General features: G+C 49.6%; 3 protein-coding genes across 3 annotated transcripts; 1 reads left to right on the top strand and 2 right to left on the bottom strand.

Moving 5' to 3' along the window:
* Window positions 1-675: 675 nt before the first annotated feature.
* Window positions 676-5484, bottom strand: GT037_008126 (uncharacterized protein; the record flags this gene model as incomplete). Its single annotated transcript, XM_038933173.1, has 5 exons — window positions 676-1043; window positions 1126-1697; window positions 2092-2822; window positions 2875-2974; window positions 4634-5484. The coding sequence occupies 5 exons, from the start codon at window positions 5482-5484 to the stop codon at window positions 676-678; spliced, it is 2622 nt and encodes an 873-aa protein (XP_038783838.1).
* A 698-nt stretch (window positions 5485-6182) lies between these two features.
* On the top strand, window positions 6183-11509 carry GT037_008125 (uncharacterized protein; the record flags this gene model as incomplete). The annotated part of the gene is made up of 7 exons (XM_038933172.1): window positions 6183-7645; window positions 7700-7739; window positions 7809-8208; window positions 8257-9803; window positions 9923-10711; window positions 10799-11166; window positions 11215-11509. 7 exons carry the CDS (start codon window positions 6183-6185, stop codon window positions 11507-11509), a joined length of 4902 nt encoding a protein of 1633 aa, XP_038783837.1.
* A 106-nt stretch (window positions 11510-11615) lies between these two features.
* On the bottom strand, window positions 11616-15965 carry GT037_008124 (uncharacterized protein; the record flags this gene model as incomplete). The annotated part of the gene is made up of 7 exons (XM_038933171.1): window positions 11616-13133; window positions 13192-13585; window positions 13633-13697; window positions 13748-13865; window positions 14396-15532; window positions 15596-15705; window positions 15774-15965. 7 exons carry the CDS (start codon window positions 15963-15965, stop codon window positions 11616-11618), a joined length of 3534 nt encoding a protein of 1177 aa, XP_038783836.1.
* Window positions 15966-17152: the final 1187 nt, after the last annotated feature.

Genomic DNA, 17152 nt, shown 5'->3' with positions numbered 1-17152 from the left:
TGCAGGTTGCCCCCCTCTGTGGCTCAGCTCCTATGGTTTGAACATATCCAAGACACTGTTCATCTTCCATTGGTCGTTCATATCCCCAATAACATTTAAATCCCCATGCCATTGTACCTGCATCACTTGCGCAGCTCCATCTCCAATATTGACCGGGCTTTTCCAGTCGAAAGGACTCCTCTGCAGCGAGCGAATGCTCATGACAGTTGTAACGAAATTCTTGTTTAACCTCTTATCAGGTCTTTGTGTCGTTATTCTGGTTAAACGACGCCCGTGTTTCGTCGACGTGTGAATGTGGTGTGGCGGCAAGCGACAAACACCCGACAAGTTGGTGCACGTCCGGGCTGTTTGGAAGCGCAACGGTGATACTGATTGAGACTTGGGGCGGAAATGCTTCCCATTCAAGTACGATGCGTTCGCTTGTTGTCTAGTCCTCTTTGCATTGGCGTAGATTATGTTCCGGTCCACTTGGCTCAGTGTCGCCATGTTAGATTAGTGTTTTATGGGTTGGCGGCCCATTGGACGACGAAGCACGATTGAGCGCATTGCTAGATCCAGCATATGAGCTGATTCAGGCCATGACCGCAAATATTATACCCTGTTTCGCCAATTGTGTTGTTGTTGTTGTTGTTGTTGTTCTTGTCAATGCCGCGCAGATATCGCCTCTCCACTCACTCACAACACCTGGAAATGGTAAGCCCCATGTTTATCCACCTCATACTTGAACAGCGCCTCAATCGGCTGATCGTTGTCAGGCCACGGCGAGTACTTGGGATCGACTCTTCCCGCTGCAGGCTGCTGCAGTACCAAAATATCCTCATTGGGAAACGCGTCTGCTATATCGTCCCAAATAAACGGTTTACTCGTCTTGACTATCGAGTAGATGAATTGATAGGCGCGGGCAGCTAGATTGTTGGTCTCACGCATGCCGCGGAGACAAGAGACGAGTTGGCGAACGCTTTGGCAAGAGACGGGGAGAGAATCGCGGAAGTGGTGGCCTGGGCAGGAAATGGCGATCATGAGTACGGCGAGTGCTTGCATGACTGTGTTTAAGAAGAAAGAGAAGCGACTTAGCAAGATGAAAGTAGGAAGCGTAGGCGCGCAAAAAAGGGGTATCAGACGTACTGTTATGGACGATGATCCACCACGGTCCTCTCTCATATAGACTCTTTACGTGAGGCTCCGATGCCAGCAGAGAGGCAACGTCCTGTGCCGCTCGTACACATGCCTCTGCCATTGACTCGTCGAGCGCATTGAAGCCGTCGATTCCCACCTCCAAACATCTTTCGATACGACGTAGGAAGGGACAGGTGGTCAGTATCTTCAGCCGGCAGTATTGGAGCTTCAGCAAGAATACCTCGCGCTGTGGCATTTGCCCAGGATTCCATTCCTGCGAGTAAAATTCAGGGATATGGTCGACGGCCCATTTGTCGAGATCGGCGACTAGTGAGACGGCAGTTCGCTGCAGGTAGCCCCATGATGGTGTTGATTTACGTTGGGTGTATAAGTTAACGATGATCTGTTGGGTTAAAAGGTTCAGGTCGATGTCGGCATTCAGAATATCGGCATTGACTACGCCGGCATGTTGCGTTTGGTCGAAACCAAAGGCACCGGGAAGAGGCGTGGTTATGTCTTCGTTGGATATGCTACTCGGCCGGCCCGTGATTGAACTGAGCAGGCTCTCCAGAGCGTATAAGCTCCACCAAATGCATATCATATTCTGTCTTTGAGCCATAGAGGCGGATTGGTTGTAGTGTTGAACATGTAGGCCGAGGGAAAAAGCTGATCGCATCGCTATACCTACCATCACCCAGGCCCTGTTGACCACGCGTCAGCATACAATGTACAACAGTGGGAAGTGGTTCTCTATGATATAGAAGGAGGTGTCTACAGTCCAAGTATTAGGCGATACTCACCGATGGACGTGGCCGACAGTCATATAGTAAATTGCAAAGAGACCCGCAGCCTGCAAACGTTTAGCCTCGACCAGAAGAAATTGGCGCATCAGCACTTGCCTGCGTGGTGAGTAGATCCGGGGTCGACAAGACGACTATAGTGTCATTCATACTAAGCAGATGAAACGCACGCGACGAGTAGACAACATGATCCAGGTCTTCATTTCGCCAATCGGCCTGGATGAGGTGTGAGAATTTCGCACCTATGGCAAAGACGAGGTTGACAAGCGCAAACCATCTCTGCGGGTAGTGTATCGCCTGACCAGTGTAAAGCAGGGTGTAGTATTGGTGCAGTTCTTGTTCGATCTTTCCCAGAAGGATGGGAAAGGAGCCCTGGATGGTCCGGGCATAACATTGGAACAAAAGCGCTGCAATATGTTCTTGTGGAAGGTCAAAAGGGTTCCCAAAGTTGGTGAGTTTGATGTCTTCATCATCGAGATAATAATTTGTGGGGGATATTTGTTGGAGCGGAAACGCGGAGATGGGCGTGGGTGATGCATCGAAATTCGGCGAAGGTGCGTGGAAGAGTTGCGTGGTGGAGTCACCTGAATCAACGACGGTCTCGAAGGCCTGCACCCTGCTTCGGAGGCTCTGCAGCCATTGTGCTTCCGAGATCTGGCCCAGGAAGCCTGCTTCAACTATATCAGGCTGTTCGCCGTCTTGTTCATCTCCAGATTCTTCGGGTACAATACCATCCAGTCGTGGGAGGGGCGATTGGTCAGAAGTGGACGATGATCCTGCTGCGACCGGCACATGGCTAGATGACGAGGCAAAAGGGTTCATGCGCGAGTGTTGTTGGTAGTGGTGAGCGGCGGATGCTCGTGAAGAAGAGGATATGGAGACGGGAGACTCGACCTCATCATCTGACTTGGCGATATTAATTACACGTTCGATCCGGAGCGAATGGGAATGTACCCACGTCTTGGAGGACATCTTCGATTTTGCGCCTGTCATCATCGCTGACGCGCAGACGAAGGTCTTTCAGGATAGATACGAGGGCCTGGTTGTGATCTTTGGCACTGCAACAAGGTCAAACATGGGGCTGTGCAGCAGGACAAGAAGACTAACGTCGCTAGACGATCTTTCCGGGCGCGTTCGTAAACACATGTCTTATCTGTCTTTTCACAATAGTTGCAACGGGGAAGGCCGCCACTACACTTGATCTCTAGCGTACGAATGTCAGATGGTAACCAGGCGCGTGTAACTTGAACATGGTCATTGAGAACCTACTCCTCTTATGGCAATTCCGACATGCTCGTTGGATTCTATCTCTGTGTCGAGACTGTGCAGTTGTAGGTGGCGGGACGTGTCGGGCTGGCAAGCGTGGGATGGCAACCTTGGACTGCGACCCATATAAACCAGCTACCGAGGGACCAGGTCGCCTGTCGTCTTGCATCGGGCCGTTTGCGAAGATTCACGCTGTATGGTAGAGGAACAGAAGTCATCTCAATAAATCTCGAATGTTGTTCATGCAGGCAGCTGGCGTCATGGGGAATCGAAGATTGGGAACGAACACTGCGGCTTGGCGGGAGAACAGTTGAGATGATTGGCCTCGGAGCGTATGACCGTAAGGCCAGTGTTGAGCTTGCTCGCGTCTATCGACTAAGCCCCAATCTTGCGACGCTAGTACAGGGGCCAATGCAACGTTGCGCTACGATTCGCCGAAATATATATGGCAGAGATGGTCTCTTGCTACGGTTAACAGAAGAGGTTCGTCGACGTGCAGTTACCAAGAGGCGCATGCGCTAGTGGTCGGGCCCCTCTGCCGTTGTCTCCTCTGCCGTCCTGCCGCATCGCAACCAGAGTCGCGTGCAATGCGCCACTAAGGGCCTCGCCCTACCAACTCGGTAATTTCTCATCGGTGTTGGTGATTGGCAAGCGCGAGTCACCTTGGCACAACTACGTAGCTCGATTCGGGCAGACTTTCATCTTGCTTTCTCAAGCTTGCTTGGTCTTTTCAGAGTTCGTCTAAGCACATGGCCTTGATGCCATACAGTATTGCTGTTCCCAATCTAGGCTAAGCGAGGCTCGGACCAAAATTCCGACACTATACCCCTTTTAGACAGTATGGCAATTCAGTGGACATTGGATCGAGGGGCCTTGTTGACCTTCTTCCCTCAGAGGTCAGACCCCACAGATGTGGAGGGGATTGGGGGAAATGACTGTCGCTTTTGAGCGTTGATGAGGCGGTACCGTCATGCAAAACGCTGCACCATGTCGACCTCTGATTAGGATCAGAAACACATGGGTGCGCATCACGAGCAAGTTCAAAAGCTGGTATCGCGCAAGGAATATCATCATCTCTTCTATCCCCATGCAGCAAAGAAATAATGAAAAGAAAAGAAGAGACCAACGGATGAAATCGAAACGTGGGCCCAGAGGGATCTGGCACAGGTTTTGAACAAAAGCAACGAGCTGAAGGTCAGACCAAGGACTTCCGACAGTGGAACCCGTCGAAGATCACGCGGGTGTAGTGTGTGTGAGTGTGTGCGCCAGGGTCTCACCAGCGTATTTACTTGGTTCGCGCAAGAAAGGGCGACAGACGGGACGGAGTACTTGAACAAAGGCATCTTTTGAATATGCGACATTGGTTTCTAGGATAATATGACAAGATTTAGGAATGATCGCGATCCTCGTTTGAATACGCTCATTGGCTTCTTCCCCTCGCTCAGACATACTCCAGCCAAATCCCGCCAACGTCACTCTCTCCTTCTCCACCATCCAGTCTCTCCCGGGTACCTCCCGCCTTTCCAGCCTTCGCATCTGTCGCGAGAACGACATCTCCATACCAGAATACCCGTTCTGCGATGCGCTTCCGCTCTTCCTCGTTCTTCGGCAAGCGTAGCACAATTTCCGCGCCACCCTTGAGCCTTTCAACTTGCTGCACGCGTCCAAGCAAGAAGCTGATTTCCCCATAGTCTTCTCTTCCAGCATAACCGATGATGCTTTCGTACACAGTCTTTGTCTCGTCGAGCATAGCCTGATCCCGCACAATGATGTTAAATTGTCTGACCCCCAGCGCGCCACACGGATGTGCAGTCCTCGCCTTGTCCAGCGGCACACGAACATTACGCGGCGTGACATCGTGGCAGAAGAACGGCACCTTGCCTCTGATACCCTGACCCCCCTTCTCTCCTTTGGGAAAAGTGACAGCCCACGCTACATCAACACCATCAGCTCTTTTCCTTCCACCTTTGATCGGCTCCGAATAACTCTCTGTCATCCATGTGCGGTTCTTCTCAGGTGTAAGAGAATTTGTCAGGCACCAGTCTTTCCACCCTACGAAGTCGGCGTCTGGACCCCACCAATGGTCGCGTGCGAGGGACGGATTGATAAAGGAAATGAGCTCGATGTAGCATCCGTCCGCGAGAAGTATCAAGACGTTCGATGTGGCGCCATCGGCGTGGAAGCCTCCTGGGGTAAGTGTGAAGTTGTCTGAGAAGAACGGTGGTACTTCGGGTAGTTGCGTGGTCGGGTTGGCAGGGACGAAGAGGATTAAATGGTCCAGACATTGCTGTAATGGAGCCATGGTGAAGTGGTCTACCCGGTACTAACTCGAGTATAGGAATGATAGCGCGTCTTTATACCAAATTATAGTCATACGAGGTCTTTCGTGCTGATATGTGAAAAGATAGTGCATGCACGTGGAGTCATCGCATTTGGCCGAAAAGGGAGAGATCTACGGCGATTGCGGAGGGGCACTTAGCTTCAGCCGTCATTGTGCTAGACCTGTGCATCGCTTGCTGCTTCTTTGCCATGTCGTCTATAGCGACAAAAAGAGAGTGGAGCTCTCAAGACTTTGGAGACTTCTTTGTTGTGGGTACAGAAGGATGAGGGTGCGTGGTTCGACAGGGAACAATGGTGGGGCGGATCAAGCCGCTTCGCACCAGCCCGGCTGCAGCAGCTATCCTCGCTTGCAGCAACACAATCTCGTATCATGGCCATCGCCATTCCTATCGCATCAGCTGTGCATGTGGGCTTTGCGCATTCTGCCATTATCGCGTAATTGGTCGCCATACGCACAGCGCATGTAGGACCAGTCAGTGTAAGCCATACGGTGCCCTGTTGGTGCTGCAGGCCGCCCGACATGCGTTCATTATCGTATCTGACTTCTGCGCGGAGCGGGGTCGTCTCGCAATCGTCTGACTTTGCAATGGACGACGCGTCGTTGCGTTAAGTTTTTTGAGCTTTTGATTTGGGGAGTGGAGGAAACGCGACAGTACAGCGATGCACAGCGACTCAGATGACAACGTCGGCCGAGTCGGCGTTGACGATGGTGACGCTCAAGCAGAGATCAGAGTACCGCCATCAGCCGTGAGGCCTCATGCAGAAGACAAGGTTGAGTCTTATGAGGATGAAGTCGTCTGGAAAGGTCGATCAACAGGGCGGACCACCCATCTTACTACGAAGAGATCAATCAAAAGTCGAACTACCCCAGGCGCAACACTTTTGGTCGATCCCGCGTCTGACCATCGAGCGCGGCGAAGCGAGGCTGCCAAGAACAGCATGAGAACACCGAGTTACTCCTACCCATATTCGTCTGGGTTATACCAACCGTATGCGCAGCCTTTCTGGTCACATGTGCCCACTTATCCATCAATCTACCCGCCGACCTACCCTCTGAGCTACCTGCCAGCCTACCCGCGTTTTTATGCATCGCCATACGTAGCTCCCACTTCCAGAGCTCCGGAACACAATGTGCAGCGAGCCCCCGAAATCGAACCTTCGTCAAGCGCTGTGCATCTCAAGGGCAAATTCAGGCATGATGCGACCATCATTCGCGATACACATTCTGAGATCAAGGTACCAGTACGTCTCCATGGAGATAAAACTACGATTAAGAGAACCAGAAAAGCTACAAGAAGTACCCCAGGTTTCAAGACAAAGGTTAGACCTAAGGTTAGGTCAAAGAGACACAAGAAGTTCCCATCAGCTTCACAGAGTAACGTAAATTTCGTTGATACAGCTCACATGCGCGAAAGCTCGAGCAAAGCGAAAACTGACGTGCCTCTTGGGTCTTATATGGCAGAGGATATTGCTGAGCCATCTGACCCAGTGCAACGTGAGTTCGTATACAGTGAGCCTGTTTTCGAGTATGATGAACCATGGGAACATCCTGTTCGCCACACTAGTATACGCAAGGTGCACTCGGAACCCTCATTTACGGCACGGAAATCCGAATTTTTTGTACCCCATCAGTCTACATTTCCCACACCAGTGTTGGCTCCTCCGCTACATACCGATCGCCGCGAACTGTTGGACCAGAACGATGCTTCACAGTCCATTAGTTTAGGATCTGGCGACGGAGAGAACGAGTCAGAGCTGGGCATTGGAGACAGGCTGGTTGCGCAGGAAGACGTATCGATCGCAGGGGCTGTTTCGCAGCAAGACCCGAAGCCTGAAGTCAATGGTCAGATCAATAGACTCCCACGGCAATCCAAACTTGATGATCTGATCATCTCAGTCACGATTCCAAGCAGCTATGCAGCCTTTCACTCGCAATTTTCGATTTCCCCAGAAATGAAATGGCCCGAAACCAAGGATACCGACGGAGATATCCACATGGATGTCAAGAAAGCTATCAGTGCAAAGCGCTTGAGAAGAAGGGATGGCGCATACTCAATGGAACTCTACTGCGACAAAGGGCCAACTTCTAGTAAAGAAGACAGTACTTATCAGATGCAGTGGCTGTAAGCAATTGGTATTTGCCTTCGATGATGAATATTGCTAATCCGGCGTCGCAGGCACATGAAGACGCGTCGCTTGAATCTGGCAGAATTTGAGGTTCGTTCGTCCATACCTCTCCTGAAAGGGTGAAATCGAAATCAATATCGCTGCTAAGTGCTGTTCTAGAACGCTTGTCTAAATGCTCCCGGGCTTGGTGGTGAAGCCCGTTTTACACTGCTGAGACTGTTCAAACAGATACAGGTCAAACATCGAAAACAGTTGTTCGATGGATATTCAATTGAGCCTGGTACAGTTTTGCGTTGTGATGGCGTTTCTCCAGGAGATGCTAACGTCGTGCAACCTTCTGCGATCTTCATCTGCTTTCCATATCTCTCGGTGGGCACTCGTCAAGAGCCTGTCCACTCAGCGGAGCCCGGATATCCTACCAGAAGTATACTACAGACCCTCTATCCGTACGAATCGACCACGTTTAGTGATGAGGCTCCGAGCTTTTGTAGTGATCGACCCCAATCGGCAGACCAAGTTTTGTATGTTCCACAGTGCTGGATCATCATCCTTAATTCTGGTAAGATACCATATGCTACCTATTCACACCGCAATCTAACCTCGATAGATACCTTACTATCGTGTGCTGAGCTTGATAGTGGAGCGATCATGAATCCAACAGTCTCCCTATCCCACCAAAAGAAAAGCTTCTCACCCACTGTCGGTCACCAAAGTCAGAGACCTGGAAAAGACGCTGCAGTGGATGGTCTTGATCCGATGAAATCTGCACAAGCCATTGTACAACAAAGTTTAGAGGGCGACGACTACGATCGAGATCTGAGACAGCTGTTCGAAGAAATCCGCGTTGAGGATTATTTAGTTGAAGACGATGAGTCTGATACTTCGAGTATAACGAGTACTTCTCAATCTTCCCTGAAAGACGCTGATGTGGGAAGGCTGCCCGAAGCACGAGACAACTTGGTGCGACAGGAGCGTAATACTGCTGAGTACTCAAATGCTATAGGCTGCGGCCCAGCCGTACATCCCGACGTCGAGGAGCGAGGCAACCCCGAAATGCTTTCGTCGATTCAAGAAGATGTCCGCTCTGATGCTGATCCAGAAACTATGAAAAAAGTGGATCCTCTTTACGACCTTCATAGATCAGAAGTTGAGAGTCGATCGCTTACAGTTGAAGGGGCTACTAAAGCGGAAGCATCGATGCTCGCGTTTCTCCATTCATTGGAATGTCCTCAGATGACCACCAAGTATTTAGCCGAGTTCAGAATGTATATGAACTACGTTCTCGACCTCTGGAGCAAAGCTCCATCGGAAGCACAACGGCGCCAGCATGTGATCTTGACACGGTTGAAGGAAGGTATAACTTGTGCAGAACTGCTGGGCGGAATGTGCGACCTAGAATCACAAGGTTCAGTCTTTTCAGAGAATCTTGGATTTCGTGATGCTATGCTCGCAGCACTAGGCATCGAGAATTCGTCCTTCCAAGAGCAACTAGAGAGTCTTGGGACTGTAGTCAGGGATGCTATGACTCTTTTCAAAGGAATCTCGGACTCCAAAACGACCGCCGCAATCAAATCAGCCAGGAAGATACTTCGGGATCAAAGTCAAGCAACAAAACCAGTCAATTCGCAGGAGTTACAGTCATCAGAGCCGACTTCTGGGTTAGCCTTTAACCCTGTCAAGCCATTTCTTACCTGGATATCAATCGATGCAGAATTGAACGAGCGAGACATTGCAGAGCAAGTCACAGCTGAGTACCTTGACACCATCATGGGAGAGATCAAAAACAGCTTGATGAGAAACGAGGAGTCCTACAAATTTGCTAGAGAAGTTGCCATATCCAAGCTAGAATCGTCATTGGCAGCCCCGATGCAGCTTTCTGCTACAACCAGCAACATCGGTGCTCCTGGTCAGCAACGGGTGGCGAGTCGCGAAGAATCTGTGGACAATGCCTCGCAGATACTGCCATCGCTGGGAACGATTTTGCAGAATCTCCCACCTAACGATGCTCTTGTTCGCGCACAAAAGAATGAAGTTCGCACTGCAATCGATGACCTGTTTACATGTCTGAAACGCTTCATCGGACTTTACGTTGCGTGTGACTACTCACACACAGTGTGTCACAAGATCTGGGGATCGATGGCACGATTGAACAATGTGTGTAACATTTTTTGGTCATCTTGTTCATCATTTTATTTGGACAAACATTTTGCTTGTCTAACATTTGTTTTCCGGGCGCTTGTGTACAGAAGTTTTTATACTAACTTGATGGACAGACTGCAACACAGCTTTTTCAAGAACATGAGCATACAAAGCTGCTGTACATCATACGTCCGCTCGAAACAGGCTTTTTGCGCACTCATAAGATCAAGAAGCCGGCGGATGCTATTGAGTCTTGTCAAGCATGCAAAGATGGACAGACGTACAAATCACATCAAGAAGCTATGAGTCACCTCAACATAGTTCATTACGGAGACACCTCGTTGTTACGTCCATCAAGATATCAAGAAACAGTACGCCGGTATTTTGTGCGTACTGAGAACGATGTGCGCAATGAGCGAACGAATAAGCAACATCTTCAGCTATTGCAAATATGCATACGATACCTGAAACATTTGGTATCACGAGGGGAAAAATTGCATTCTGGGTTTGATGACGGAGAGCAAGCTGATTACCGGCGATACCTACTGCCGGATGGCCTTGTCGACTGTTTCGAAGAGACTGTTCTATTTCTAATGCAAGCTACGACATCCGTCGTTGCCATAAGGAATGAGACAGGCAATTGGAAGCATGTGCCAGGGAAAGCAATTGATGATCTGGAGACTCCAGCCGTGCAGATTGCGCTCGAGAAATTGGGGAAACTGGGGGAATCCGCAAAAGCGTCTATGACCAAAGCTGAGAAGGCTATAGCACTTGCGGGGCTTGAAGAGAATACGGTCGGTATGGGAAATGCTGGGCCAGAACTATTGGCCTCGTTACTCCTTCAGAATATCGGAAAAAGGCATCCCTTCGAAGACAGAAATATGGATGTAAATCAGCTATACCAGGAGTGTACTTCAAAACTAGTAAGTGCTGCACGGCAGGATCGGACATTCAACAGCTGCACTGTGACATGACACATGTGTTTGAAAACGCTAATTTTACTGCTCCAGCAATATCAAATCAACCAGTTTCCTCGCAAACGTCTGCTTCGAACTATTCATAAGCTCCAAGAAGAACTTAGTGTTGTTCAGCTTGTGAACTCCTGGCAACAGAAGACATTCACCAGCTTCGTTCAAGTTCTCGACCCCAGAACCTTTGAGACACCCACAGCCGATCGCGAAAATCTATACCTGCCAGAGTCTGGATGTATTAGCGACAGTCTTAAGTCTTTACAAGCCAAAGCCGTGGAGCTCGAGGCTCTGGAGTATCGCACACAATACCTTCGTGAACAATTGAAGCAAAGTGTAGAGATTCTCGAAGAAGACCATGGGAAAGCTATCTTGGTGTTCACGATGATCACCACCATCTTCCTTCCTCTGTTAGTGTTCTTCACTGTGATATATGTACATGGACTGACAAGTGCTAGATCCTTCGTAACAAGCTTCTTTGGGATGAATACATCAGACATTCGAAACACTGATAGTACTCAATCCTTATTTTGGGCTATAGCCATTCCTGTAACTGGTGGTATCGTCTTTGCTGCAGTCTTGCTAGCGTATCGTGGTGATAAGTGGTACGATACCATTGTGCAGACAGTACACGAAGCAAAAGAGCAGCGAAGGCGAAAACAAGTGCAAAAAGCACCTCTATACACCAGAGGAACATGGCGGGAGGCATTCACTTTCACGCCGCCTTCGTGGGCTCTGCGCAGGTGGGGGTAATCCTCAATTCGCTGGCGTCAAACTAGATACTTCAAACTCGTCTACAAGTAGCCAATCTACTGTTGCAATGTAGAGTTCACAGCTTTCGCACCCTAGAAAGGCCGTTTCATAGCGCTTTCATCAACCCCTCGTGCTTTACAGTCCAACTCCCATCCTTCGGGAAGCCTGGCGCATCACCTTCCGATCCCTTCCAGCCCGCCGCGCAGTACGCTATCGCATATAGGAAGCCTGCGTTACCTGGCATGAACGGGGGTGGAGTACCTCCATCTCCACCGCGGATCGCGAAACCTGCATCATCAAATTTCCAATAGTCATACGCGGTGAGATGATAAATCGCACGCTCAGGATTACCTACCCGCGCACTATTGATGGCGAGAACAGGACGCCCCCAGCCACGGATCCTGTCATCAGTCCATACTTTCCAGACTTTATCGGCGGTACGAAGGGCAATCTCGGGGTCTACAGCGGGCGTATCGGGGAGGATACCTTGCATCATGATGAGACTGCGAGGATCGCCATTGAGCTTTGAATCTTCCCACCAAGAGCTGTTGAGCCCGTCGTAAACGGCGTACAAGCCGTCGATTTGAGGTGGGAGAGCGAGGTTCGTGGCAACATGAGTCCATTTCTCAGGCACAGGCTGGTACAGTTTGCGTTTCCACTCGGCGGCGGCATCCAGTCCGTACCGCCAATACGCAATCTCGTATGCCGGGTTGCGTGTAGAATTTGGTGGTGTGTTTTCGGTCACGCCGTAGGTCGGCGGGCCAAGGTCGTAATTGCCGGTAGTTGCGTTGAGGCCGGGATAGGATGCCATGTAGTCTGCAGTAGCTGTCAACACTTTGTCCCACTTCTGAAGTGTCTCTTGTGTCGGATTTGCCTCGTATGCAAGATTCGCGAGATAGAACGGGTGAGGTTGCTGCCATATAAGCTGAGCATTGACATCGCCCGGTGAGCTGACACCGGTCTCGAGCTCGGTCATCTTTGGCCATCGCGCACCCTCCCATCCCATGTATTTTGCACGAGCCAGGGATGAGGGAAGGAGTGTCTCGTATAGTCCGGGGAAAATGTTGTCAAAATACTTATGGCGACCCCATGTGGCCCAGTGCGCGTTGTGCCAGATTGACATCTCCATATGGAACTTTCCGTACCAGCCATTATTCATCAGACCGCTTTCTTGCGGCGATTGACCTTTGGCCGCGCTATTGACACGCACGTGGTACTGCGACTTGATTATGCGGCGCTGGAGCTCAGTCGCGTTCGGATTGGAAGATGCGGTAAGGTCAACAAAGCCCCCTTCTTCCCAATACTTATTCCAGCCTTGTACATTCTTTTCCAGGATCTTTTGAGGTAGGCTGGGCACCTGTTGGTCAGATGAGAAATGGGCAGTGAACAAGATTGAAGAGCTGGCGGCCACTGTACCCAGGGTGTAGCGGTGTGCTGTGATGGATGTTGAATTTGGGGGCTCATTGCGGGTCAATTTAAGAGGTGATTCTTTTGGCCATCGCAGATTAGCAAAGTACCGCACTTCTTGCAAGTCATGCTGGATATGTGCTGAAGTGCGATCAGTTCCATCCTCCACCAGTATAGTACTATGATTGAGAGGGAAGTCGTATACTCCCGCAAAGACCTACGGAAGCTGTTAGCATGTGACCGGACCTCCACGAAGAGTGTAGGATGACACATACCTCGTATTTGTACTCAGTACTATGTATCGGCGGATACGGAAAGTCCATCTCCACCTGCAGGTCTCCAGTCCGAATAAGTTTCGATTCAATAATGAAAGCCACAGCATCAGATTCAAAATCGCCTTGTGTCACGACCTTAACATCTTCGCCATTGACTTTGAAAACCGATGTGATGGTGCCGTCCCACAACTCTAGTTCTTGTCTGGACTCAGTGATGAAAGACTCGTTGAGTGTATCTCCTTGATAGCGGAGGCCAATACGACCCAGGTTCAGTCGGTTTGGGTTGCTGATTAGCCACTGAGTTGCTTGCTTGAGCTTGGGGTCCGGGATGTCATAGTAGACTTCACGCCCATATGTCTCGCGCATGACGCCCTTATAGTCTGACGGTGACTCCCTGTATGCATTGGTTAGTGTTGAATCGCACAGCTTTGAAGTTCATACCCATTCACAGGGAGCGAGTCGTTATGCCAAGCCCAGCTGGATAGTGTGTTGAACGGCAAGTATGTCTGTCTTACAAGTCATTCAGGTGGTAGTAGTAGTAGCCAAATAAATGTACCTGCATCCCTGTAGTGTCGACATTGAAGGCAAAGTTGCCATTACCGACCTGCAGAGGTGTTGTTTCATTGTCAATGAGGTCGGATCGCACGATATTGAACTTTGAGACCACAGAATGCCTGCTGGATTTAGAGATGTATCTTCAGGAAGGTCGGTATACCAACCTATCAATATTCCCATAGACCGCACCTACTAGCAGTAGGGCCCAATATGCTGCTGCGCCGCGGGAGCACATCTTTGTTGTAGACCCTTTCTATGGTATGGGTACAGTAAGAGCTATGGCGTACTGGCAAGGGCATTTGTAATTGATGGCCAGGCAGCAAGTAGGATTAGATCAGCAGATGACCCCATCCACGTGGGGCACCTTTCCGGGGTAAATGTACACCGAGAAGGATCCTCACGACTATCATGGTTCATGTTCGGTTAGTGGTTGACTAACTCCAACTATCCCCGCCTTTCGCGAAGCTTGACTAATTCCTCCAATAGCGCAAGTCCGGAACTCAAAACGTAGACGTTTTTCTTCTACTTATAAATAAACATAATACTACGTCATAAACACGTTTTTTCCATAGAGCATATGGATTCGAGAAAAGCTTATACTCCAATAGCAAAGATGCTCTGTTATCTTCACTAGCCCTAGTATGCGTACAATACGTTATCACCAGGCCTCTCTCTTTTCAATGCTGCGTTGGCCCTTTGCAGCCAGTATCTCAAGGCCCAAGCAGAGACGATTGTCATAAACGCAAATGCGGCGTTGCTTGACATTGCTGTGAGATACTGTGGTCCGTTGCTTTTGGGATATAAGTATGCGGTGTAGATATAACTCGCGTTCGCGACGACGTTGACGATTGATAGAGAGACAGCCTTCTTCTCAGGAGTTTGGCCAAGCGTCGCCGATACCCAGCCCAAAATGACCGAATTTACTGCGTATGCTCCAGAAGCGAATAAGAAACAAGAGATATAACGTGCTGCGACATTCATCGTAGCACAAGAAATGATGAAACCAACAAGGGCAGCACTCATGCAGACGGTGATATGCCATGTGCGCTCATTGAACTTTCCGGAAGTGAGACCAATGATGATACCGAACGCTCCCGAGACTAGGTATGGTGGGCAGGTAAGGACCAACGTAATCGTCCGACTGAAGCCGAGACTGCCGACTACCGTAGGGAAGAAATTGTTGAAGCTGCATGCGCTAAGATGCATATTCTGCATGAAACAGAGCAGATACAACCGTGGATCGCGGATCGCTTGTCTGAAACCAGCTCGAGCACCTTGGGACTGTTCAAGACCGACAGTATCGCGGCCGATCCGATCATGAGCCAATTGCCGCTCTTCAGGAGTGAGCCATCGAGTAGTAAGGGGATAGTCGGGAAGCATGAAGATTCCTATCACCGCAATCCCAAACGTTGTGATGCCTTCGACGATGAACAACCACTTCCAGCCTGCCAGACCGTGTGCTCCATCAAGAGTGGAGAAGACAGCTTCAGCGATCAGACCGGAGAATGAAGTCGCGAGGATATTGCCAGAGTATAGGATGCTAAGACGTGTCGCTATTTCCTTCCGGGTGTAGAAGAGCGAAAGCATGTATAGAGCTCCGGGATAGTAGGGAGCTTCCGTGACACCTAGAAAGAAGCGTACAATGACAAGATCGGTGTAGTTGCGCGCGAGAGCCGTACATGCTGAGACGACTGCCCAAGCCATCATACAGATACACATATATAGTGACGGTCGAATCTTTTGAGAGGACATCAACATGTTTGAAGGAATCTGCATGAGAAGGTATCTTCAGAATGTCAGCCCTGCTGCTACCTTTGCAGCCACAGAGTTAGGACGAGAAGTGGCATACCCGACAAAGAGGATGCTGATGCAGGTATTGTACTGCGCGCCAACGAGACCGAGGTCATCTTCCAAGTTGTTCAGGCGGGCTTGAGCGATTGCATTACGGTCGAGGTAGTTCTGTCACAGGCTTTAGTTCAACCAGGCTATGACATGCTGGCTTTACATGGGCATTGCTCTGTACTTACCAAGAAATACATAGCCCAAAGGGTGGACATTATCCTCCAATCGAGCTTTCGAACGAGCTTGATCTCCTCTGCGCTTGTCTTCTTGACAGCGCCAGAATAGTCTCCCCCCTTTTCCAATTCAACATTCTTTTCATTCAAGTGATGTTCTACTGCAGCCGAAGTTGACTTGATGTTTTGCTTGTATTCAGCCATGATTCAACAAGGATATGTGCAAAGGTTTTCGTCAAAGTGAATGATGTCAGGAGAACGATACGAACAAAAGTCAAGATTGAACGTGATATGAGTACACGTATTGTGGAGAGAGAACCTAGAGCTTATATGCCAATTTTGTGGGTGTTCCTACCCCACGGGGAAATTGCTTGGCAGTTCCGGCTGCAACGACTGAGCCGTGTCTAGTCGGACATTGAATGTGCGGCGCTAGAGTGATACACAGGTTCCAGAATGGCGAGATACGTCGCACATAGAATGTCCGCAAGACGAAGTAGGTTTCCACTCTGGATTGAAATGTCCAGCTAATGACCCAAGCATTGTGAAACGGAGACGTCGTCGTGGTCGAGAGAAATATACGCGACTCTATTTGAAGTATACACAGCACACCTGACATTGATTCGGATGAATGTTGCTCAACTTGGCCAATCTACCAAGAACAGTGATCATCACGGTTGGCACTAATTACCGCCGCTATATACTTACTGAATACGCCGCGTGACTCACCGGATTCCAGGTACTGAAGATACATTCCAGATTTGTGACACAGGTTTTTTGAGCCTGTATGCGAAGAAGGCACAGTTGTAGGACAGGTAGCATTGTATGAATTCCTCCTAAGCGTAGCGAAATGTCTACATTAGGGCCAATACCACGAGAACAAAGATAGTTATGGCTGGATAGATATTGTTCGTAACACACATTTGGTCATGTTCAGTGAAGAATGAGATCGCCTTCCTATGAATCAAAAGAAATATCGAAGCAGTAATTGGAGCAGCATATAGAGCTCTTGAAGAAATAAATTTTGCCGATCCTTGTCCAGAAGCACTCGAACTTGCCTCCCTCTCATCAGAGCAGCCTTTCCTCAATTTGACCAGATAAAGTTCGTAATCAGGCGTGTACCCCTCTATGGAAGCAACAAGTTCTTCATCAGTTGTTCCTAGGCCCTTTTCTCCAATCAACTAACGCCCCTGCTGTAGGCGCCACCTGTACACGTTGTGCGGGTTATCGGTATCCACAATATTGAACATCCATAAAAATCAGTCACGACTGTTTTTGATAATATCCATGATTCCAACTCTCGCCCATTCCCATGTCGCACAATCCTAGTCCGGCACATTCATTTCTGGAGCTACTTCATTGGTCCGGGCTTTCTTATACCGCTGTATGCGATC

Source organism: Alternaria burnsii, assembly GCF_013036055.1.
Source record: "Alternaria burnsii strain CBS107.38 chromosome Unknown 753, whole genome shotgun sequence".
NCBI lineage: Eukaryota > Fungi > Ascomycota > Dothideomycetes > Pleosporales > Pleosporaceae > Alternaria > Alternaria burnsii.
Note: the sequence above shows the minus strand (reverse complement) of the source record. Positions and strands in the feature narration are given on the sequence as shown.